This window comes from Harmonia axyridis, chromosome 2 (genome assembly GCF_914767665.1).
Source record: "Harmonia axyridis chromosome 2, icHarAxyr1.1, whole genome shotgun sequence".
NCBI classification, from domain to species: Eukaryota; Metazoa; Arthropoda; class Insecta; order Coleoptera; family Coccinellidae; genus Harmonia; species Harmonia axyridis.
The window spans coordinates 35,803,030-35,829,237 of NC_059502.1; the positions used below are offsets into that span (position 1 = coordinate 35,803,030).

Genomic DNA, 26,208 nt, shown 5'->3' on the forward strand with positions numbered 1-26,208 from the left:
GCTCGCCCTCTAGTTCCAGAGTTCTGATGAACTCCACTATTTGGGATGGTTTCCAGGAGGTGATATAATATAAGTTTTTCGTAGTTTTTTGCATCGAATTGCGAGGCATTTTGCGATCAAGAGATCAGGAGTTTCTTCCAATAAGTTCTATCCAATAATCTTTGGACGAATCCTTTTGAAAATTCTTTATATTTATCAGTTGTGTTATTCAAAATAAAAAAAATTTAATAAATCAAAATAAACAAATATCAATTATTTATCCGGAATAAAGAAACGTTTGCTCTAATGACGGATGATTCACAGAAATTTTAAGGAATGGTCACCGATTATCCAGGCCATTCCATTCTAAATTCGTTTCCACTCTAATCAACTCTAATTGTAAAAAATTTTCCTTCACAGAAATTCCAGTAGTTCAAATGATGGCAACAGAAGAAGAAGATGACGGATATGGTGGTGAGAATCCTGACTCAAATGGAGGAGCTGAAGGCAATGGTGGTAAGTCGTATAGTATTTAAATAATAATACTCAACTCACTGCTAATAATATCAAAATGATATTATATTCAAAGAGAAATATTCAAATCTTCAGTCCGAAATTTATTAAGCTAAAACGTTGCGTTAAAAAAAATCACGATTGACTTGTGTTCCTAATTTCATGGGAATAGCTCTCATGGTTTTCGAGAGAAGCTATGCTTGTTCGGACAGACAATTTTTTATTTCATTCAATTTTGTAGGATTCAAAAGTCGTAATTTCGAGAAAAAAAAATTCTCCTTGAATGATTCCAAAACTTTATTATTGAGGATAGCGAACCAAAATTAATTGAAATTCCGGATTCTGAATACCCACACTGTAATATCCCACAATTTTGTTTATATGAGTCCAAATTTTCAGTGAAATACTTGGAAAAATAAACCTTTTTGTAAAATTGACAGTAGTTTCCAGTGATCGAGAAAATACTAGAAATAGATAAAAATGAAAAACCTGATAAATTTCCATTGTCGGTCACATTCAGTATAGTTTCCCTGTTGTTCTAATAATATTACGTCAGTATCTACGAATTTATAGGGAAATAAAGCTATATCGTCCGCAAAAAAGCAATGTTGATTTTTTTATTTCCACTGAAACAAACATCAAATAAATACGGCTCTGTTATACGGCTGTCCTGTGGATTATCGTGTTTGTTTGATAGTCCTTGTTATTGTTACGGTCCAATCTACTACATATGTCTATCTGATCCTGGCGATCCTGCTTATTCGAGACCCTAACAAAGCGAAGTTTCTTTTATTGCTCAATTTGTCATATTTCTATGGAGAATGACGGTTTTCCATATTGTGAAGTTATATTGCCTGTTAGATCCCCATGAATTAGAGGGGTTAGGAATTCTTTCGGTTGGAAAAATCCTACATTCATTTCAGGGAATGATGGACTAGTATGCCAGTTCCTCTGAGAGAACAACATAATATCACAGAAAATACCTGGCAGGATTGGAGCAGACTATATTATTTGCATAATGTTGATTCTGCTTTGAAAGATATACTTTTCGGGTGTTCGTTTGTCAAGGGGTCCGACTTTAGCTGATTGAAATTTTGTTTTCCTTATAATTTCAAAACTAAAGATTTGATAGAATGCTATGTTTCACCATAGTATAAGTATCCTTTCCTTATACTATGGTTTCACATAGATCTTAAAAACAATTCAGATTCCTATGCAGAATTTCATGTAGCACGCGTCATCAGAATTATAGAAAATTCAAGCAGAATATCGAACAAAAATTGCCCAATATTTTCGTGACCACAAAACCGACGAAATTTTGATTTTAAGTGTAGATATAATGATAATTTCTGGCCGATCACATCATCAAAACAATAGAAATTCAAGTGAAATTTTGAAAAAGTTACAGTTCCGATCGGGTTCAGATTATTGTTTGTATATAATATGTATATGGAATAACAAATTTTGTGCGTCAGTTTATTTCTGTCCTTCCTTCATATGCACGTTTGTTCAACAAGAAATTAATTTGAATGAAAACCCAAATTATTGTCTACAGTTCCTCATCTAAATAAGTGTCGAAACCAGCACCTCCACCATTCTGTTCTGAATTCAAATTCAAATTTATTCATCACAACATATAACATACAACATTCTAAAATACATAAGTATCCGATCAGAAATGTATGACCTAAGCAAGGCTTGTATTTCATACACTCCGACCAACAAAGATGAATACAAAGATATTCGCTACATTAAAAATCAACCAAGTCCAAAATAACTGTCCTATAATTTATAAATAGGAAAATAAGCTCTCTACAGGCTGCCAATATAAACTAACACATATTCTCGAATACAGAGTAAAATATACCAGAGTTTGCCACAATGTAAGTTTTAAGCTTTCTTTTATCTTTTTTGTTCTTTACATAAATTCATCAATTTCATCTCATCATAGTTTTGGTCCATAATAAGATAAACTGTGCTGTAAATGTGTTCTATGAAATCTTGGGACTATTACATTTTTATTTTGTACACTTCTTGTATTTTGACCATGTTCAACGATACTTTGTTTTGTTTTAAATTGGTTTATTAAAGTTTCATAAATAAATATTTGTTTGATATTAAGTTGTTTCGTCTCGTTGTATAATCTATCAGTATTGAACAGTCTTCCAACTTTATGAATGATCTTCAATATAGTATGTTGGACAATTTCCTAGTGTTTTAAATGAGTACGAAACATACCACCCCACAGTGTAATACCATATCTTAGCACCGATCCAACCAAAGCATCATAGACACGATAAAGAAATTTATCAGACATGATGTTTCTCAAATTGTAGAATATATAATAAAATTGCTTTAATCGTTTAGTCAAAAATACCACCTGCATGTTCCATCGTAAAAACCGATCAACAATGACTCCCAAATATTTAATAGAGTTTTCCCTAGAAATGGTAGGACAACTACAATCGCAGATGTTAACGCAATTGAAGGAGTGAATAGTAACTTTGGAAAAATTTGGTTGACCATTGACAGTCAATGAGAATGCGATGAATTTTGTTTTTGGCGAATTCAAACTCAATAAACTTTGTTTTATCTTTATTTATCAATCTCATGCCATTTTCAGTTGCTCTATAAGTTTCATCCCAAGTTTCTCCCTCAAACGTTACTACCGATTACCGAATCATCTGCATATGAGATGACATTTATATTAGGGATAGAAAATATTGAAGGATTCTGTAACCTTCACAGGGATAAGTTATTCTTGCTATACTATTCGCCTAGAAAACAAATACTGTGATTTTTCCATTCAGCATAAATTGAAAACATTTGGAATATTTCCAGGAAAAGTCATGGTTTCATCCGACCATATTTAGATGTACAATATCAATTTCAATCTTAATTTATACAAAAATAATAATATATCAATCTCTTCTTTATCAGTAGTCAACAAATTAATAATATCCTGGCTCTGATGGTTTATTGGAAAAATGGAACAAAAATTCTTATTAAAATGAAAGTATGACTTTGGAGAAAATTCAAAGAAAAATCAGTTAAATGGCCCTGATGAAGAAGAACTAATATGAGTTCGAAACGTTGGCATTTCAATGAGGGTTTTTGTTTCTTTTTTTCAATTAATTATCATCACTCCTAGAGCCGAGATATTATCAATTTTTTTTAATCAAAATTTGATAATCATATATTTGGTATTTTTCTGCTGACGCCAAGCCAATGTTTTTCTCCAATTATTTCATTGGAATTGTGGATTCCCATATTCTCTGAAGTAAATTCGAGGGGTGGTCAATTTTTTTCCTTCAAATCTTTTTTTGATATATTTTTCGTCAGGGTTTGAGTGGAAGAGCAGGGGTGTATGGCTCCATCACCATCTGAACTCCGCCCTGTGATTTTTTCTGATATTTTTTTTGGAATTTTAATATTCTTATTCTCTTCAATAAAGGCATTTTTAATATTATTATTATTATCATTCCAATGAAGACAATAAACCAAACTTTAACTTCACGAGAAAGCGATTTATATATATATATATATATATATATATATCTATATATATATACTTCCATATATGAACATTTCCCCCAATATATTTCCAAACTCAACTCCCGTGTATTTTTAATGGTGTCTAATTCAATCTACGGAACCCCTACACTTTATGTCGCAAATAATTTCGCAACTTTTCCAATTTTTGCCGGGGTGTAGGTGAAACAGGCACGGGGAAAAATCCCCTAAGCGGAGTTCGGATATTCTGCCGAACTCTTGGAAATTTTCCAGTCGATTAAATTTGTTTGATCCGTTGCCAGCTGCTGACGGAAACTGAGAGTTAACGGATTTCATTAAATAACATTGGAGGTTGCTCCCGGCCGACTTGGGAAATGGGCTGTATGCCGACTTATTAACGGCTGGATTCATTATTTTCACTTCGTTATTTTGTTTCTCCGATCGGATTCGACGAGGACGAAAACAAGATATAAATAATGACGAATTTTTGATCAACAATATCGGTGGAGATTTGTTCGATTGATTTTGTATTTACTTTTTCCGGAATAAGGGACGTTTCAAGAAATAAATTTCCAGCAGAACTAGATATCTGGAAGAATTCATAATATTTGGGACAGACTTTTGTTGAAAATGACAGCACCTTGTAAAAATTTTAAATTATCTATATATGGTGAGAGTAAACTTCAATAATATATTTTCTCTATTTCAATATCGTAATGAGTTCATTACAGTTCTAAAAGCAGTGCTGTAATGAACTCATTACAGCATCGTTTTCAGTTACATTTTTCGTTTTGTGGTTGTCAATACTTACTTCCAATCCTATCAAATTTCAACAAACGTCAATAACTGTCAAAATAATTTGGTTAAAGTGAAATGAATTGTAACATTAATAGCAATTTCTCTCAATTCTGGTGGTGTTAAATCGATTTCGTCAGACTTAATTCACGAATTTAATGCGTAATTGTAAATAATTTAAAAATTCGAAACGTACGATTCATATTCAAATTCCGTAATCTGTCAATTTTCGTAACAGTCACACCAACTGTCAAGATACAATACAAAAATCACTAGGATATAATCTGAATTCTTCATTGAATTTCGACAGTATTTCACAAAAATTGACTGAAATAAAGAAAATATCGTCTAATACTCGTTGCAGAAGGCAATTCCAACACTCTTACGTTCGAAAACTCGCATTCGTGTTGGAATAGGAGTCCATTCTGCAACTTGTTTTAGAATATACTATTCTCTATTTCAGTATCGCAATGAGTTCATTACAGTTCTAAAAACAGTGCTGTAGTGAACTAATTACAGCATTGTTTTCAGTTATATTTTTCGTTTTGTGGTTGTCAACACAGACTATCCTATCAATTATACCTATAATATAATTTGGATAGTGAAATTATTTTCAACATCATTTTCAATTTCTCCTAATTCTGTTGATGTTAAATCTACTTCGTCAAACATAATTCAGGAATTTAATGCGTAATTATAAATTATTTCAAAATTCGAAACCTACGATTCAAATTCAAATTCCGTAATCTGTCAATTTTCGTAACAGTCACACCAACTGCCAAGATACAATACAAAAATCACTAGGGTCTATAATCCGAATTTTTCATTGAATTTCAACACTATTTCACAAAACAATAAGGATAGTTTATAAATATTTCTCGAATTGTCTTCCCGATAGGACAATTCGACAATTTAAATTGTTTTCTCATGAACGAAATTTGGCTGAAATGATAACCTTATTGAAACACTTATAACCAAATTTTTCCAACTCTCTACTGTTGAAATCTCAAAACCCTTTTGAAATTTTTCGATGGATAGGGATCTTGGAACAATATCAGCACCAGTGCACAGCTCATTTCAGCGATAGTTTTCGAGAAGTCAAAGATGAACTGTTAGTTTCTCAAAAGGAACGAATCGTATATGTTATCTTTGTCTATTTTCCTGCCACGTTTTCGTCTTTCAATTCTTTGAATAATGGAATGTATTCCTACTCATTAAATGTGTTTTTCCTTCCAAGCTACTCAAGCTAGTAGATAATTATTATTACCATTGAAAAATTGAAGATCATATTTCAACTGAAACAAGATCTTAGTCGATTCTGATAGATTTTTAAACTATTGAATTTGAGTTTTTTAGTCAGCTTTGCTTCATTCGAAAACAAGCATTTTCGGAGCAAAAATGAAAGATAGCTAAAAAATTTAAAGTGAAATGATATGTGCATTGGTACTAACATTGTTCCCGATATATCCATCGAAAACTACTGAAGAAAATACTGCATCGATCTATCTAACACTGATCAATATATGAAATTGTTCACACCACAAGATTATTGGCACTACATATAATCAATTTCAATGTTATTGAAAAATGAAATTCTTCGTTAAAATATGGATTCTAGGGGAACAGTGGACTATCATTTTGCGAAAATGTCTGTAATTTTAAAATTTTGAGCTGAGAGCGGTCTCAAACGATTAAGTTCGACTCACTGCTGAAGAAATTGATTTTCTCCTGCTATTACTGATACTGTAAGCTGTAAGGCCTTACATTGCACTGCGATCTTTAGGATTATAGTTCGTTAATGGGTGGAATCCTTTTATTGGTTTCACAGTAATACTCATATGAAATTTTGTTTTCTCAATTATTGGAAAAAGACGAAAAGATCGAACTGAAATCGTCACTTCTTCTGTGAAATGTGTATCTCAGAATATATCCGTCAAATTTGTGGCTATATAAATTTCATCCAGAATGTAATGCTTTCACACGAAACAAAAAAAAATTTTCTTATGTGATAACACTGATAAACCTCCGAATATTTTTCGGACAACAGACTGATTTGTTTAGAATTTCGAAGCAATTATTTTCCAGGACTAAGGAAGATACAAGAAGAAAGATACAAAATGAAATTCTCGTAGGAGAATGAAATTCATTTCGAGAACAAGCTTTTACTTTCAAAATATTTGTAAATGTCGATACAAAAATCGATTAAATCGTATCACACAAATTTTAATACAGAATGTCTTTCCTATTATGTTTAAAAGCTTTTGTTTTCTCAATAAAATTATTACAGAAAAGTGATAAATGACATTTTGTTGAAGAAAGTTTTAAGTTTGACAGTTTTTTTTTGAAAAAACTGAATCAGAATTGGAGCAATCTACACGTCATTTCGTGAAATAATTTCAAAAAGTGTGAGCACTCACAAATCAGAACAGGTCGTCGTCAGATCTATACTAAGGACACCGAATTGAATATAAGCAGAACAAGAATCAAATCCACCAAATTTATACAACTTCCAACGTATCGCTGTTTTCAACACCCCATTCCATAGCAGCATGATATCGTTTATTTTTGTCCCACGAGTTTCTGAAGAACCAAAAAAATGACGTTAATATCCATTGACTTTATCTCGATCTGATGAAGTGAATATGCCGTAGTGATTCTCTAATTAACTCTTATCACCGATCTTCGACCAACATTCACGTATCAGCCGCGATACCTTTAGGGCAATCAAAAACGTGTTAATTAATATTATTCGAAGGTAATTGCCGATATGGCTCGAGATTGGTTTGGGATGCGCGATCCCGAATCAGATAGCGCCCAAATTAATTGGGGAGCAGAGTTACACCCGGCGACATCCCAAAAAGGCCAGAAGCACTGTCGTTATTTCCATATTGAAAAAGACTAGCTATTACCTGAATAGTTATGATCCATCAAAAACATTGGAAAATAGCCATAATTAGCTTCCTATTTGCATAGTCCGCATTCTTGAGTTTAGACGGAATTTTTTTCTGGATTATCAACAATGTTGATTATGCTAATAAATAAAAGTTGATTCGGTCTAGAAGAAACTTTAAATAATTGGCATGATATTACCACGAAAAACACCATGTAAATTTCACATTATGATTTATAATTTTATCTTGATTTACAGGATTAATCAAGTTGTATAAAAAGCACTGAAGGCATTACACCAGGTTTATATTTCATTGTATCTCATTATAAATCAAAAATATTCTTCCTCCCTGAACTCGAAAACATTTTTTTTAAAAGCATGCGCTTCAACCCTTTTTCCTCATTCATTTTAAGTTTCAAAGAGTCACGATATTTTTTGTTTCTAATATTGCATCTTTGGAATAATCTCTTAAGGCGGCCACTCACGATGCGCCCATGCTCGAGCGTTCGGATAATTTTACAGTCGGGCAGCTCGGGACACGACCGCACGACTGTAAATCAGAGAATGAACTTGACTGCCCGACTGGAATCTCTTGAACGCCTGCTACCAAACGCTCGAAAAAACGCTTCGTGAGTGGCGGGCATTAGGAAAAAACAACGGATACTAAAATTTACACGTTTTTTTTTGTGGAATATGTCGATTCAAAAATAGATTTGTTTTGTAGGTTCTAAAGAATAGACTTGAACTTTTCAGGGTATGTCAGATATGAAATGCGGTTGTTGCGTTCGTTTATGAAAAAATCCAAAAGTTCGAAATTTAATTTTTCTCATAAGTTCAAAACTACTATTTCGATGAAGATAAAATTTTGCATTTGCATGTAAAATATCAATTTCAAACTTTGTGTCAAATTTTATGTTGATGGTGTACTAAAGCCAAAAAAATTCAAGAAGAAGAAAGCAAAAACACTCAACTGGCAACAGATTAGATTTGAGATTCTGTGTTTAAATAAGGAAAGCACTGACGTTGAGCAAGGAGCTTTCAAGCGCTTGTTTATTCATTGGAGGCCACAGGACCGTTCGTAGGTATAAACTCCAAGATTGCAGTTGGCAAGTAATTTAAAGTTTAGCTTGTAGATGTTGGTCTCAAACGAAACATAATTTCTTATAGATCGTGTCACTAGAACCAAGTAAAATTGATCGAAGAAACTAACTGGTCTCCAGAAGCGCAATTATCGCATGAATGAACGAGAGCTCAAAAGTTCCTGACATCAAATCAGTGCTTTCCTCGAAATTTTTTCATTTGATTCCTCGATAATTTGCCTTCGAAGTTCGTGGACCGTTTTCATTCAATGTTTTTTTTTTCATTTTCATTTCATATTATTAGAAAAAATTAGCTAAAATTGTCAACATCTCCTTCAAAAGCTTATCTTGGAAACCATTTCAGTTAATTCTTTTATAAAGAACATTTATATTCCGGCTTAAGTGGACTATATCCACCTACTTTAAACATCATATTTGGACTATGTTTAGGTAAATATCAACCAAAGTTGAACATATAATCAACAACGTTCCGCAGTTAGTTATATCGATGATATTGTTGTTTTAAACACATTTAATCCAGGGAATCTTTACATTGGTACGTTAACCGCGTTTCGAAAATTATATTTTCATCTTCAGAAGCAAAAACTAGTATCACTTACTGAAGTTAGTTATATGCATGATATTGTTTTCGATACCACATATTTTCATCCAAGGAATCTTGAAATAGGTACGTTCAAAGACGTTTAGACTACGATGTTATCATCTTCAGAAATAAAAACTAGTACGGTAGAGCGGTATGACTTTGCCAATGGAGGTGACTTTACCGAACTGCCTAATATTTTGAGTTTCACTTTTTTCTTGAAGTTGGCAACATCTTACAGAAATCATGAATCTGAACCTTTAACCACACTATATACCCACATGTTGCAACAGTCGCAATCGTCTGACGTACTTTGAATGGTGTACTACGGTATGTTATGTGAGCGGGTAATTTTTTAACGTCGGTATATATGCGAAATACTAGGAGTGTAGAAAATATGGCGAACGGTACATCGAAATTATATTTAGCAGCTAACTTTATATTCATTAAACGTCAGGTAAAAAAAACTGAAAACATTTGGTTGAGAGGATTTCGGAAAATTTTTCTATTGTGGCCCTTTGGCGAGAGACTTTGCCACATACCAAATTTGTTTCACCTGTTTTATTTTGAGGCACAATTATGGGTCGTCGATACAAAAAGAAGTTGGATGCAAGGAAATATAGTAATTATACGAAAGAAACACTAATCCGAGCAATCAATGCAGTTCGAAATGAAAATATTTCAAACAGCTTCCGAAGAGTACAATATTCCCAGAAGAAATGTTTGGAATAAAATTAACAAAAGATATATAGACGAACCCGGAGGCATTAGTGCACTAATATACAGGGTGTTTCCTAAACATGCGGCAAAAATTCAGGGGGTTGTTCTTTGGACTATTTTAAGCATGTTTTGTCCTTGGATGATTTTTGAAAAACCTCTTTGTTTCGAAGATACAGGGCGAACAACATTTTTCATATTTTTAAAATTAATAATAGTTTAAATGAAAATGCGTACCGCACTGTGTTTACTAAGTAGGTACAATTTATTTTTAAATTTGTTTAACAACATTCCAATTACTAAAAACGGCCAGTTTTTTGACTAAAAATTGATAAGTGCAGATGGTAAAGGAATACAGATTAAACACGGTTTTCATTTGAATTCGTTTTGTGATGTATTAGCAATTTTTAGTCAAAAAACTGGCCGTTTTTAGTAATTGGAATGTTGTTAAACAAATTTAAAAATAAATTGTACCTACTTAGTAAACACAGTGCATTTTTATTTAAACTATTATTAATTTTAAAAATATGAAAAATGTTGTTCGCCCTGTATCTTCGAAACAAAGAGGTTTTTCAAAAATCATCAAAGGACAAAATATTCTTAGAATAGTCCAAGGAACAACCCCCTGAATTTTTGCCGCATGTTTAGGAAACACCCTGTATACCGCCAGCACTTCATTAAATTGCCAAAAAACGCGTGTTCAAGGCATTGGCAAACTCGCACCGATTTGCGGGTCACTTTGCCAAAATTTTCAAAATAAACTTACTTTGCACAGGACTCATTTCACAAAAAAACGAAAAAGTTACACCAAGAAAACTATAATCTATGGTAGCTTCGATAACATCGTTACCGTATAGGTACTTTATCTAGGATACCTTCTGATTCCACTGGGAACTCGAAAAATTTCATATTCATATTTGGTTCGATGACTCGGAAATTTCATTATTGCAAGAAGAAAATTGATAATTACGAAAAGAAAATGTCTGAGTTTCATCCACAGATTGGTTGAACTTCACACATTTCCTTAGTAGTCTGAAAATAGATGTTGTATATGCAGACAAATAATATGCGTTCTGTAACGAGATCTGTGTTCTCATTTCAATTAATTGGTGAAAGACATGTTCTTCTCAACGACGATTCATTTAAGTCCATGTTTCTCGACTTCGCAATGAAGCAGTAATCGCCATGTAACATGTAACTCTCAGTTCTATCGGCGCATCGTGGCTTAATTAACCCCAAGGTTTCCAAATCAGGTTTGGGATCTAGCTAGAACGATTGTGTTGAATATTCAGTTGTATAGTCCAGACAATTTTGAATCACTTGAGGTTATTCACAAGGAATTCGAATTCAAGTGAGATATACAGTGATATTATGAAAATGTGCATTCTTCTTCTTCTTCTTCATGTACCATCTCCATTGGCTACCATCATTGCTATTTTAACCTTGGGAGCTACGTCAGCTACGGCTTTAAAGAGGTTCGCTGATGTGGAGTTAAACCATTTTCGCAGGTTTGCAAGCCAGGATATTCTTCTTCTTCCAACAGATCTTCTTCCCACAACTTTTCCTTGTGTTATGAATTGTAGAAACTCATATTTTGAGTCTCTCATGATATGGCTGAGATATTGTAATTTCCTTCTGCATTTTTGCCACGATATTTTCAACATCCTACGGTAGGCCCACATTTCGAATGCTTCTAGATTTTGCTCGCAATATGCGTATTTGGGCATTGAATTTCCATTGAATGTTTCTTCAGGTTTATTATCCAAATTACAATGAGATAACCAAAAAAGTTCGTACGGAAATAAAAAAAAAGGTGAGAACTAACGGAAGTCAGCAGCTCTTGAATGATCGTCCATACTTGCGTTAAACTTGGATAACACTATAGAGTAATAAACATAGATAAAGGGAGTAAGTATACGCAATTTTTACATGTCCCCAACACGGTTAGGTCACGTTGTCGGATTGTGATATAATTTCAAATCACAGTTTTACTATATTGTTATGAATGTATATTATATTGAATGAAATATATTTATTTCAGTGATTCCCGATTAATCATGCAAATTTGAATATTTGCAATCCGATATTTCTCCTCATTGTCGAATTTATATTAAGCAGAATATTCATTATTTTCGGTATCTACCTGCTGAAATCCAATGTTTGGCAACTTTTGCTCTCCTAGTGTGTCATCGGTTGTTTCAAGACGTTTGTATTAGGTATTTATTTCAATATATTTTGAGTTATTATGAAACGTTTAATCACTATGAGACATAAGAAGTGCGTTCTTTAGGGAGAAACTCGAGAATTTAGTAAAATATCGTACCTATCAATGATATGTTTTCATTTCCGCGCTTCATGTCAAATTTGAAAGTTTATGTTGGGGACAAAATTTGCTTACTGAAAATGACATATGTATGTCTATTTCATCTCGGTCAGATTTGATGTTACTGAAACATTTGAATTTTTTCTTGAATTTCCTATGGTTTCTATGGTTATGCTATCCACTTGTTATGATTATTGTCTATATAAAAACATAATATCTCAACCTAATAAAATTTGTAATCACGGAAATATCCTTTTTTCATTATTCTTTTTGAATTTTTTATGGTTCCGATGGTGTGATCAGCTTGAAGTTTCTCGAGGAACTAGAAATTATTAGTTCATATCAACACCCGAAATCTCAATTCTGTCGATTCTATTATCATGGAAACATTGCATAATGTTTGTTCGATATTCTTAAATTTTCAATAGTTCTGGTTACGCGATCAACATGAAAATTCAAATAAAGCTTGAAATTGCCATTCTACATTAAATTGCTCATTTCCATCCTCGTTTTCATCTATATTAAATCTAGATTGTTTTATATTAACAGACAAAGAAATTTTGAACGGCCATATTCATCGCGACAATCAAGATTTAATCCAACCCTGTAAAGTTCACGTTTCTAGGTCCTTCCCTTCGAAAGTTATAGTTATGGGGGGGGTCTCTACCCTCCGTGTTATACAGGGTGTTTCATACATGTATTATAAATCAAGAGGCATTTTTTAATGTATAACTTTTCTTTAATTTCCACAAGTGGCGGTCGTACGTAATTTGACCTGTCTATTTTGGCCACAGATTTTTCCTGAAATAAGAATTATTTTTGAAATTCCCAATCATTTCTTACCAAATTTGATCTCTTGATTTTTTTTAGTCCGACCTACGGGTTTCATCTAAAAAAATAAAATCTACATATGTCTCTGCATGGTGATATTGGCATATTATGTATATGTATATTAACCACATTGTTATGATTATGCAGAGAAACGGTTTTAATTTTTTTGAGCGAAAATCGTGGATCGGATTGAAAAAAATCAAGTGATCAACTTTGGTAAGAAATGATTGGGAATTTCAAAAATAATTTTTATTTCAGGAAAAATCTAAGGCGTACCAACAATATCTGCCAAAATAGGCAGGTCAAATAACGTACGAACGCCACTTGTGGAAATTAAAAAAAAGCCTCTTGATTCATAGTACATGTATGACAAATTTCATTGAAATATCTGAAGTGGATTTGTAGATCTTAAAAATGAATGATTTATTTTTGAAAACTTTACTACCCTGTATCGCAAAAGGTAAAACTTTTAGGACATATAAAGTTTTTTCTTTGAATGAGCCCAAAAATCACTACCATAATTATTGACATTCAAGTAGAAAACACCCTGATGTATAGGACGTCTGGAGGGAAGGAAGGAATCGAAATTGACGACGATGATTGGTCATCAACGAGTCGAATTTTATCGTTTGAGACCATTCCTAGCTCAAAATTCGTAAATCACGGACATTATGACGAAATGCGATCGATTATAAGAAGGAGCGCTCTAAAACTACAGTATAAAATACAACCTCTTTGAAGCTAACTTTGTATTTGAATTATATTTGAAAGTACCTACATAAAAAATATTGAATACAGCTTTCTCCTGAAGTTCTACAATATTCCAGAAATCATCCATCGAGCTCAATTAATCAGTTCAGACTAGAAATAATATTTCTGTTTCGTTCAACAAATATTAGTGGTATACACTTAAAATACTAATGATTTGTTTCTTTTCCTCTTTAGATACATGTGGAAAATGCAAAGCTGCGACGAGGAGGCTGAACTTGAACAAATATTGTAAAAGAGATTTTGGTGAGTGCGATGATATTATTCAGATGAATGAATTATCCTCTATTTCATTTCACTTATACTATTTCGCAATCATTCAACTACTATGGCATTTTCAAATAATTCTACAGGAGACAACAAACTCAACTTTTATTTTTTGGATTGCTTGTGAATTCCAATTACAACTAGAAATACCATTTGCAGTAATCATTCTCTTGTCCGAAAAATCTTTATTTATGTTCAACATCATTGACAACAATAACAACATCGTTGTCGAATCAGAGTTAAACATAAACTTAAAACTTTGTGACAAGAGACTATGGCATAATACTGAACAGAATGAATATTTCATTCCTTTATGATATTGGATAAACAGACAGTCATTCGACAAAAATAAAGTTTTCAAGTATTTTTTATTTTTCAAGTATGCACAATGATCTTATAATCAGCAGGAGATGAACAATAAATATGAAATACTCATGTTTATACGAAGATTGAAAGGAAGGAGGTGGATTTAAATAATACCTTTATAGGAAAAATCAATTTTTTGAATGGGAAAATTAAAATCTGCATAAAAAAAAGACCTTATGCAGAAAACAACTACTAACCAACCAACTTATTGAGGCAAGCTTAGAGTTTTCAGAAGTTCCCAAAGCAAAATAGTATATCACCATGATCCCAATTTTTCAGATCTCTTTTCCTGCCAAAATTTATTTTTCATCAATGGAATTCCTGAACATAATTTTCAATTTTATTTATTAGAATTTTTTATCAATATCATCAACAGTTTCATATGTTTAAATTTTTTTATTGTTTGTTACAGCCATCATGGCGAGAGTTTTATCTCACATCGACAATAGCGAAGATGAACACACCAAAGGATGGGTTCGATTTATGATTTACGTAGAATATATTTATAAGAAGAATAGAGATTCACGAATCCGAAAAGGTACGATGATTATGGTTGTACCTGAAACAGACCTCAACTGTAAATGTCCGAAAATTAAGGATGGAAAGTAAGTGTGCAAGATAGAGTTTTCCCAACTAGTGCGGAAAATTTCATACTGAAGTATGATCATAAATGTAGTTTCAATTTTATGATGGGAAATTTTATCCTCTCATCAGTTTTTTCAACAACAACGTCATATTTCTACCAACAAGAACATCGAAAAGTTATACTTTTCCTTCGCCGGAGGGAAAAGTGTTGCTCTCTGTCAACGATTAATTACTTTTCCATCCGACGGAGGGAAAAGGGTTGCCTAACAATAATTACTATCAATGTCATGCCTGTCAAAATAAATTTAGCATGATGACCGTAACTATAGACACATTTTCCAAATCAATCAATTATAATGATCGTTAATATAAAACTTATTATTCAAAGTGGCAACTCCTGATATTTATGAATTTCAAAACATTTGAAAAAAAATAAGTGACTTTTCATGGCTCACTTTCAAAAACAATTAAATAAACACAAGCACGCCATGAAAAGTAACACTTCTCGTTATGAAATAATATACTATCAACTCTTTGTGGGGTTTTACGCTCTTTGTAAAGCTCAACCTCTCTCATGTTCCAAAAATATTTTTTCACGATTCTTCGTACAAATATGTATGAATTCAATAATGAAATTCCATTTCGAATATTTTCAGACAATACTTGTTCCTGGGAAGGGAGAAAGATGATTCGCCAGGGGGCACCATATCTGGCAACTTAGGGATCACCCAGCGATCTATTGTTATCGAATGGAGGGACGAATGGGACCAGAGAATGAGAAGATTTAGACGTAGAGCCAGGAAATGCAACTGAATTTCCCTTTCCTAGTTGAGAATGTTCAGCTTAAAAAAACAATCGACGTATTCTGTAAAATCGAATGATGAGCTGACAGTTTTACTGTGATTTATGTATGTCGTATTTCAGTATTCTGAATTTTTGAAATTCCGAGGGAGCTTCTCAAGTAACCTAACAATGCACTGTACCAAATGCATTTTTATAGTGACTATTGGTTAATCTCCAATTATTTATTAGACAACAGCTGTAACTTCCATGTTTTATATTATGTAAATATTTTTCGTCTTGAGATAAATGTCTATTAGTGTTTAAATGATTTATTTATTTTACTCAGAAGTGAATGTTGAGTGGTAGAGAACCGAATAATAGTCATTCATTTGAAAATTTTATTTATTGTGTATTTCTCTACAAAATATATTCTTCTCAACTACTTCATCAGATTATGAAAATTGAAAACATTTTTTGATCGTACAAAATCGAATAATTTCGATAGTTTAATTCAGATTACTAAATTATGTATTTTCTATTCTTGCCGTAAATATATATCTAACAATTAATAATGCACAAATTTAGCCATTCACGTAATGTTTACAATAACTTCATAATAAAAATCTCATTGAAAATTACTCACTTCTATTACTTTTGAAAAATGGTCCCCAAAGTTCTGATATAATTTCTCATGTACTTAATGATTTTTCCCTTTCCATACTCCAGTAATGTACTTTAGACATGAGTTGTTGAAATGGATGACTATTCTGAATTTCTGTGAGTGGTAAAGACTGAATGGGAAGAAATTAGGATAAGATTGTACAGTATTAAAAAGGCAGCATGGATAAGATAGCAATTATATAGATACAACTCCTAGAATGTTATAACCTATTCGAAATTTCAAATCTTATTATTGTCGTAGGTATACATAATTATAAGGCATATACCTAGTTCCTAGCGGATAACATTCAATAATATCTTCATGTTCTAGAAATATTTATACTCAATTGTAGACTTTAGACTAGGTATTTCGATGTTGTTAACATATCAAATTTTAACGTGTTCCAGCAATACTGTAACATAACCTGCTGCATGATGTCATGATGTTCGAACTATAATCTATTCCTGCCATTATTTTCAATCAGTTTCTCGAATTCATCCAGAAATGTGACGTGAAATATTATGATTCAGAAATTTCAAGTACCCATACCTACTTTCATTGATCAAATACGTAACAATTTGCCTATACCCTTTCAAACTATAACTCACTCTACTTACTATTTACGTCACATTCCTGAAAAATTCTTGCACAAATAATTTTTGTTAGTCTGTTTTGAGATACCTCAACTTTTTGGAATAATTCGAGTCATATGGATCAATTTGAAGTTATGAATTGTAAATTAATTGTGTACCTTCCATTCAATAAAGATTACAATACCTACACAATTTATCCTATTTGAATACAGTCATTTCTTTTGCTTTCCTTGTGTATGCTCCACAAAGTGATTAATTTACGTGCAGGTAAGATATATCTGCATTTCCAAATATTCTATAGTCACAATATTGCTTCAGTCAACCTTAGCTCTTTTAATACAGTAATCTTTTCTAAGAATAGAATCATAATTATCGAAATATCGTTGGGAAATACTGATTTAAAACAATGGACTGAAATCTGATAGGTCGGCATAAATTTGTGCTTGGGAGAAGGCCAGTGGAATTTACCAATATTGTACCAATATTCAAGGGAGGAAATGACTAATAATAACAAATTATAGACCAATCACTTTAATAACCCATTTGACAAAAATAATAGAGAATGTTTTGCTGAGAGTATATTTTTAGTTAGTTCATATTCAAGATCTCATGCTACCCATTACTAATTTAAGTAAAATTGTTTTTAGCCTGAGGAAGGGAATAAATTTCCCGAAACGTTGCTGCTGAATAAATTATACATAAATAGTTCCTTGTGACTGATACCTTCACCTATTATAATAGAGAAGGTTCTCAAGAAGAATTATCAGCTTACATCACTAAGTACAATGTTTGTTCTGATAAATAGTTTCGCTTCAGGAAGGGGGTGTCCACGAAGGATGCCTTGCTGTCTCTGACTTCGATGGTGTCCACGGTATTGGATGAGGGCAAGCCTAGTCTCTATATATGAAGGCATTTGACATCATAAGCCATGTTTTGCAGACCTTAGTAGATATCGGTATTTTAAGTAATCCGCTCAGCTTCTTCAGAAGTTTCCTGACATGTAGATCTCAGTCTGTGAATGTGGACTCCTTAATGAGCGTACTGAGGGGATTGGAGGTCAGGATTCCACAAGAAACAGTTTTGGGGCCGATCCTATTCAGTATAATGAATGGTATATTCGGTGTTAGATGTGAAGGAGATATTCTAGTATTTGTGGACGACACATCAGTTTTTCGAAAAGCAGATTCTTGGGAAGTGCTCAAGATCATTGAAGAGACCGGTTTCTCTAAACAAAAAAATTGGATTGAATATAAATTACTCTCGGTCAACTCAAAAAAAAAATACCTGCCTTTTAGGTGCTCTATATTCAATACACCATCATTTAGTTATATTTGGGTTGTCAAAATGAAGGAACAGTGTACCATACTGCCTCAGTAAAAGATGAAAAACTTGGGAGTGATTATGCATTTTAATTTAAAATGTAATGAGTACATACAATTTGTTTGTAAAAGGTTATGAACCATTTCACATAGATTCAAATAGATTTTTTCAATGGAGGGAAATCCATATTATGGACACAAACAAATCTCGACAAGTATGAAACACCTGTTGGATAGTGTGAGGCTCCACATAAGGGCATTCTCAGTTCTCACTAAATCCTCCAATACACCTACGCCGAACTCGAAGAAAACGGTTCCAAGGATGTCAACCTACATCTTACGCATTCAGCCTCAGTGTGTCCGGCTCACAAAGGGTTTGATATTCTATGGCGGAATGTCTAGAATTGTGATACACTGTCCTACCCTAATGGAGTATGGGATAGGGCAGAAGCATTTCGTTTCTCGTGGTTGGTAACCTAAAAAGCCTGAAGCATCCACCTACCTACGAGTTCCCTCGTTCCGTTGTTTCCTCATTGCTCTAATTACGTAACTTGAGCCTGAGGTAGTTCCTCGCGGAGACTTGGTCTGCAAATCTCCTCCCTTAGACCTTATCACCACGAGGAGACGCCTCTTACCCTGGTCTCGACCCAAGTGTTTTGCGAACTAGCACGACTAACGCAAGTCCTGACAGCATGGGTTTCACCTTACTTCATGCCGGGAAGTTATAAGAGGAGAGTTTTTTGAAAGAGTTTTTAGTGATTTTGCCCGTGAACAGTGGTGTTAAGCAGAGTGCTAACATACTTTTTGTTAACCTCGTTTCCTAAGATTCGAGGGCATAAAAGTCCAGGCGCGGATCCAGGCTCCACTTTTGGGGGAGAAAACTTTTAGATACTCAAAATACTGAGAATGTGGGCCCCAGACACTTCCGCCATTTTGGGACGTCATTTTTTCTACCGTTCATTATCATTCATTATCATTATCATTTTCACAAAATGTATTGAAGGTGAAATTTTTGCTTATCTTGTAATTATTTGAGCCTTAGTATGTCAAATTCTAGGAGGGCCGGCAAAATTTAAGAGGTATCCGGGCCATTTGGGGGGGGGGGGGGGAACGTTTCCCCAGTTCCCCCCGGCTTCTTGTGTGGCATTCTGCTAGACCTGTTAAAAATTTCCACCTACCTTTATCTATATGGTCGCTTATGCGCCTCTACATTCTCCTTGGTGGACGTAGCTGACTGGCGAGCTGGCTGACCTGTTTCTCTTCTCTTGTTGCTCGTTCTGCTAGAACCTGTCCCTTGGAGTGGTAGATATTTGAGGATATTTTTAGGAGTGGGCGAGGTATAGGCAGGAGTATGGTGTTTGGGGAAACATGGGATTTTTGAGGTATGGGAAATGTAGCAGGCTGGGATAAGCCACGCAGCCTTTTCTATTCAGTCTCAATTTCACTGTCTACTTTACAGCAGGCAGTTACTACAAGCCCTTGTCTTCTTCTTGCAGTGCATCTCCTATCGGAGGTTAGCTATCATCACAGCAATCCGGACCCTGTTGACTGCAGCCCTGAACAATTGAACACTACTACAGTTAAACCAGTCCCTCAGGTTCTTAAGCCAGGACATACGGGGTCTACCAATGTTCCTTCGTCCACTGATTTTTCCCTGGACTATCAGTTGGAGAAGTGTGTACTTTCTGCCTCTCATTATATGGCCCAGGTACAGAAGTTTTCGCTTTTTGATGGTGTTAACTATTTCGCAGTCCTTCTGCATCCGGTTTAGGACTTCGGCAAGCCCTTGTACCATGCCATAATGCTGACATCTGGGTAGAGATTCAAATACCTGTTCATCAGTTGAAGATCCTTTATGATGCTCTAGTCTAGAGGCGTTATAGTATAGTGTGTTGTGAGAATGATTTGAAGACATATTCGAAAACTTGAAATTAAACAAAAAAGATTCTTGAAGACAATTCTCTAAAAATATCCGAGGTATCCATCGGAGGTGCATGTTTTCGATGTCCGCCAACTGTATTGCTTCGTATAATTCCATGAAACACCTCTGTGGCGGAAAGAATTCTTCCTTGCCTGCTTACTCCTACGAAACTCGAGGGAGACATCATTTCATCTTGCAAGGGTGCCAAAATGTGTTGGGCAACGATCATTTTCTAGGTCCTCCTGGAAATTCTACCTACAATTTAATCCCTCAGGAGATTCAGTGCGTCACTAGTTAATCGCGGTTTAGAAATAGGTTGGTCATTATGACCAAGTGACAGCAAAGTGTTTGCTAATCTGGATGAAAAGCGGTTTTAAAGCGAGTACTATTTTTGCGTTTTTTTTATCTCTTGTCTTGACCAGAAGTAGTATATAGAACACATTTTGATGAGATTTGGAATGGTAGACTCAAAACCAATAAATACCCCACTGAAAGAAAATTGTAAATTGAAAACGGCTGATTTGCTGCTTTGATGTATCTATAAATTTGCACTAGCCCTGATATATCATTCGCTACAATTTTTTGAGTCAATTTAATAATTGCCACAAAAAAAAAACTGGGGCAATACTTGGTGATTGGTGCTTTGATGTATCTATCAATTTGCACTCGCCCTGATCATTTGCTTCAATTTTTTGAGTCAAATCAATAATTGCCACAAAAAAGAGCACTGGGACGCAGCCAAAAAGAGTTTTGAGGTATCTTAAAGGATGTATGGACTATTTATCTATGTTTTCAAAAGACGGAAAAATGTATTCAAGGATTTGTTGATGACGATTGGGGGTGGATGTATCGAGGATCGTCGATCGTACACAAGTTATTGCAACGATTTTGCACGCTTCATTCCATGTTACGCTACTGGAATTTTTGAAGACGCGGTAATTTGTCAATTAATCGTTTCATATCGTGTACTTTCGGTCGGAACGCAGATGCGCGTTTCTGGAGAGAATTTTCTGAAAGATTTTCAATGATGATTGAGACTCCAGCAAGAATAAGTACCTCAGATTTAGATTTCAGTCATTATTAATTTAATTTGAGACTCGGAATCTTATTTATCGGCGAGAATTGTGTCGGGATTCTCGCACCTCCCGTGGGATTAGAACGAAGAAAACCTCCCGTGGGATTAGAACGAAGAAACCTCCCGTGGGATTAGAACGAAGAAACCTCCCGTGGGATTAGAACGAAGAAACCTCCCGTGGGATTAGAACAGGAACCTTTCTTGGGATTGAAAAATATCAAGAACTACTTCCTTGAGATACAGAATTTGGGATAGTACGTATGTTAGACCACTTTACTCTCTGAATCTGAAAGAATTCCTGCGAAATACCTGGCTTTATCACACCAACTTCGTTGAATGAGGACTGGAGTACTATAGCTTCCTGATAAGAATTGGTGTTCAGAAGGCTGAAGATAATATACAGAAGAGGTTCCATCCTAGTGGCAGAGTGGCTCATTTAAAATCGTTTTAAGTTAAGTTTCTATTTTATTATTTGTTTGGAGTGAAAAGGATCGATCATTGTATATTTTGATTTTATTAAATTTGTAAAAACCTGGGTAGGAGTTTTGTTGCCAAATAAGCCAAACCACCCCTAGAAATTAGTCCTTAGAGTCTCATGGGCAATTGTAACGTTACACATTTGGCGCAACAACGTGAGGCCCGAAAATTTTGGCAACTGCTCCTATCATTTCGACCTTTTCAGTTCTAAAGTAATAATTTATCTTTGTTTAACTTTTTCTCTTCCTTTTGTCTCGTCTTTGATATTTTTCGTTGGTATCAGATGGACCACACGTGTCGTGATATATTTTTTCGTAGCTGTACATTTACATATAATTGTTTTTCTTGTTTATTTTGTCTGATAAAATGAATAATCCAGATTTCTTGAACGGGACTGACCTTGGCAATTCCCATGTCAAATACATAAAGCTAGATCTGACCCGTGGTTATGTTTCTACCGATTTTGACAAAACTGATGACGATGATGAATAATTCCTTTTTGCCTTTAACCTTTACTTCCTAAATTTGCTCCAGATGCACAGATTATATGTTTTTCTTTTTAGATTTATTATTTATTTATTTCATTTATTTTTTGACAATTATTATCGTTTATCGTTGTAGCATGGCTACTATTATCGTATCTTTGTAGCGTGGCTACTATTATCGTATTTTTGTAGCGTGGCTACTATTATCGTATCTTTGTAGCATAGCTACTATTATCGCTTATCGTTGTACCACTATTAGTTTATGGTGGCTACTATTTATCTTATCGTTGTAGTATGGATACTACATATATTTACCTTTGAAGTTGTTGTTAATCTGACTGAAGTGTCTTTTAGATATGCAGAGCAAATTAATTTTGGCGTAACTGAGAGTATACTTTGGAGAATTTTATTATTTTGGGTCTGTAACGATTCAGTTTTTTTTCTTATTTTCTGTGTTCTTCTTTCTTTTTTCTCTTCTTCAGCCCGTTTGAGTCCACTCCTGGACATAGGCCTCTTCCAATCGCTTCCATGTCGTCCTACACTGTGCTGTGAGAATCCAGTTCTTTCCTGCTCGCCTTTGAATGTCATCTCGCCATCTTAACAGGGGTCTGCCAACACTTCTTTTTGTCAGTCGTGGTCTCCACTGCATGATAATTTTCGTCCACTTCACATCATTCCGCGCGACATGACCAGCCCACCGCCATTTACTTCTAGCAGCTTGTTCTACTGCGTCACTTACTCTGGTTTTCGCCCTGATATTTTCATTTGTCTGCCTGTCTCTCAAGCTGATCCCGAGCATTGCTCGTTCCATCGCACGTTGGCAGACTCGCAGTCGTTGTGCGCTTTTCTTTGTTAGGGTAACTGTCTCGAGTCCGTACAACATGACTGGTAACACGCAAGCATCAAATACCTTTCGTTTTAAATTAATTGGCATTTTAGGTTCTTTGAGGATATGTGTCAGATTCCCAAAAGCCGCCCAAGCCAGCCTGATCCTTCTCCCTATTTCGGCTGTCTGGTTGTTCTTTCCCAGCATTATGTTGTGACCAAGATAAATATATTCCTCTACAACTTCAAGCACCTTATTATCGACAGTGACACAGATATTGTCTGGGCTCATGATCTTAGTTTTTTGCAGGTTCATTTCTAGGCCTACTATTTGTGACGCTTCCTTCAGGTCAAGTAACATACTGCTAAGCTCCCCTGCATTAGTGCTCATGAGTACAATGTCGTCGGCGAAACGGAGATGATTTAGGTATCTTCCGTCTATATTGACTCCCTTCTGTTGTCATGATAATTTCTTGAAGACATCTTCCAGCGCCAAGGTGAACAATTTCGGAGAGATCGAGTCGCCCTGTCTAACTCCTCACTGTATTGGGATCTTATCCGTTGTTGTGTTTTCATCTATTTTGACGTGGAGCGTAGCATCTTTGTAGATGTCCTCAATGAGGTTTGTATATCTTGAGTCAATCCTTGCGTTGCTCATTGCCTCCATCACCGCCCATGTTTCCAATGAGTCAAATGCTTTCTTGTAATCAACGAAAGCGAGGTGTAACGGGACATTGTACTCTGTACATTTCTCAATAAGCGTGCGTATCGTTTGTATGTGGTCCAATGTACTGAAGCTGCTCCGGAAACCAGCCTGTTCCACAGGTTGATAAAAGTCGAACTTATTATTGAGGCGGTTGGTAATGATTTTGCTGAGGAGCTTATACAAAACGGATAGAAGGCTAACCGGTCTGTAGTTCTCGATGTTGGTTCGGTCCCCTTTTTTGAAGAGGATTATCACCTCGGCATTTCTCCATGTATCGGGAATTTTTCCCTCCTCCAGGCATCTGTTAAAAAGAATAATCAGTGCTTTCTCAAGAGTTTTACCTCCGTTCTTCAGCATCTCCACTGTAATGAGATCTTCTCCTGGAGCCTTCCGGTTCTTCATCTGCTTTAATGCCATTCTTAACTCTGCAGTGTCAACTTCCGGTATATCTTCGGAGCCCACATTTTGGACCATTTGAATTCTCGGTCGGTTTGGTTTATGTACCGATTGTCTGTAAAGTCCACTGTAAAATTGCTGGATGGTGGAAGTTATTTGCTGCCTCTCAGTAACAACTTCTCCCTGTTGGTTCTTAATTTTGTATATGAGCGACTTTCCTTTTGTTCTTTTCGACCGAAGTACTTTCATATTCATGTTGTTCTCGATAGCTTCGTTTATTGTTTGTGTGTTATACGATCTCAGGTCCTTTCTAATTGCCTTTTTCACCTTTCTATCCAGTGTTGGATACCCTGCTGAATCCCTATCCGTTTTTCTGCGTTCTGCCAATAGTTCATTGGTGTTCTTGCTAAGTTTCGTATCAGCTTTTGCCTTCATGGAGCATACACTCTTGGTAGCCACCTTAATACTGCCAACGATTTTTACGGCTATCTCGTTGAGTGTCAAATTTCTGAGGTTTTCTGTTGGTTCCAACTTCTTGTTGATTTGTGCGTTGTAGTCTTCTATTTTCTCTTTTAGTTGGTTCGAGGTTGGTCGAATGATTTTCTCCATTTGTTTTTTCCTTTCCAAGTGAGTGTTTATACTTATGGTGGCTCTAACTATTCTATGATCACTTCCGGTGTTGAAACGATTGAGGACCGATACATCGGTACAGAGTTATTTATCTGTAGTGAGGATATAATCTATCTCATTTTTTATTGCGCCGTCTGGACTTCTCCAAGTCCATTTCCTTTGAGGCTGCTTCTTAAAGAATGTGTTCATGCAGTACATTTGTTCTTTGTTCAGGAAGTCAAGCAACATTTCGCCTCTAATGTTTCGTGTCCCCAGTCCAAAGTTTCCGATGTTCAGACCGTCTGTCGCTGTTCTCTGTCCTACCTTGGCATTAAAGTCACCCATTATGATCTTGAATTTGGTGTTCTCTTGGTTCTTAGCTGTCGTTAGGTCTTCATAAAATTGTTCAACGTCTTCGTCTGTTGATGCGGATGTGGGGGCGTATGCCTGTATGATCTGTATGCTTTGTACTCTGTTCAGATGCAGCATGATATAGATAACACGATCTGATATGGCTTTGCTCTTAGTGACAAGATGTTTTATTCTGCTATTGACCATGATCGCCACTCCTCCTATGTGGTGACCTGTTTCTGAATTTCTTTGAAAAAGTACATGGCCAGATTTCAGAATCATATTGGCCTCGCCTTTCATTCTGGTCTCACTAATTCCAAGTATATCCCATTTGATGGTTTGAAGTTCTTTTTCTAGACTTAATAAGTGCTCTTCTAGTCTCATTGTGCGAATGTTGTATGTTGAAACCAAGATGTTCCTGTTGGTTTTCCGTTTTTTATCTGGTACTGCCGAAGTTCTGCCTCCCCCAGAATCCTTGAGGCTGACTGATAAATCAGTGCGAGATTCTGAGCGCTTAGCTCTACTCGCCTGGGGTATTTCTGTTTTGTATTTCGACATTTTCATTTTTGGAAGGGGTTTGGCATTCAAACGCCACGCTTGCCGAGCGGGTTGGCGAGTGTTTAGTTTTCAGCCGCCCATTCTGGGTCAGACGCTGTTTGTAGCCGCTCATTCTGAGGCAGACGCTACTTTCCTGTTGGTCCGCGAGAGGTATTTCATTTCCCTCCTACCACCCATATCTGGGAGGCATTCCCCTATCCGCCACCTGGGGACGCGTCCTCT

General features: G+C 35.1%; 2 protein-coding genes across 2 annotated transcripts in view; one reads left to right on the forward strand and one right to left on the reverse strand.

Annotated features, from left to right (window-relative positions):
• LOC123673229 (netrin-B-like) overlaps nt 1-17,456 on the forward strand; it is a 308,617-nt gene extending 291,161 nt beyond the window's left edge. Inside the window, exons 4-7 of the mRNA XM_045607698.1 lie at nt 400-495; nt 14,187-14,255; nt 15,055-15,247; nt 15,884-17,456. Of these exons, the coding sequence (XP_045463654.1) occupies nt 400-495; nt 14,187-14,255; nt 15,055-15,247; nt 15,884-16,040 (515 nt within the window). The 3' untranslated portion in view covers nt 16,041-17,456. The remainder of the gene's footprint in view (nt 1-399; nt 496-14,186; nt 14,256-15,054; nt 15,248-15,883) is intronic.
• Nucleotides 17,457-25,182: 7,726 nt separating this feature from the next.
• LOC123673289 (craniofacial development protein 2-like) lies at nt 25,183-25,986 on the reverse strand. The gene has a single exon (XM_045607774.1). It carries the CDS (start codon nt 25,984-25,986, stop codon nt 25,183-25,185), a length of 804 nt encoding a protein of 267 aa, XP_045463730.1.
• Nucleotides 25,987-26,208: the final 222 nt, after the last annotated feature.

What these genes read in the sequence shown, in the direction of transcription:
- LOC123673289 (XM_045607774.1), bottom strand. Translation starts at nt 25,986, where the DNA reads ATGTCGAAATACAAAACAGAAATACCCCAGGCGAGTAGAGCTAAGCGC.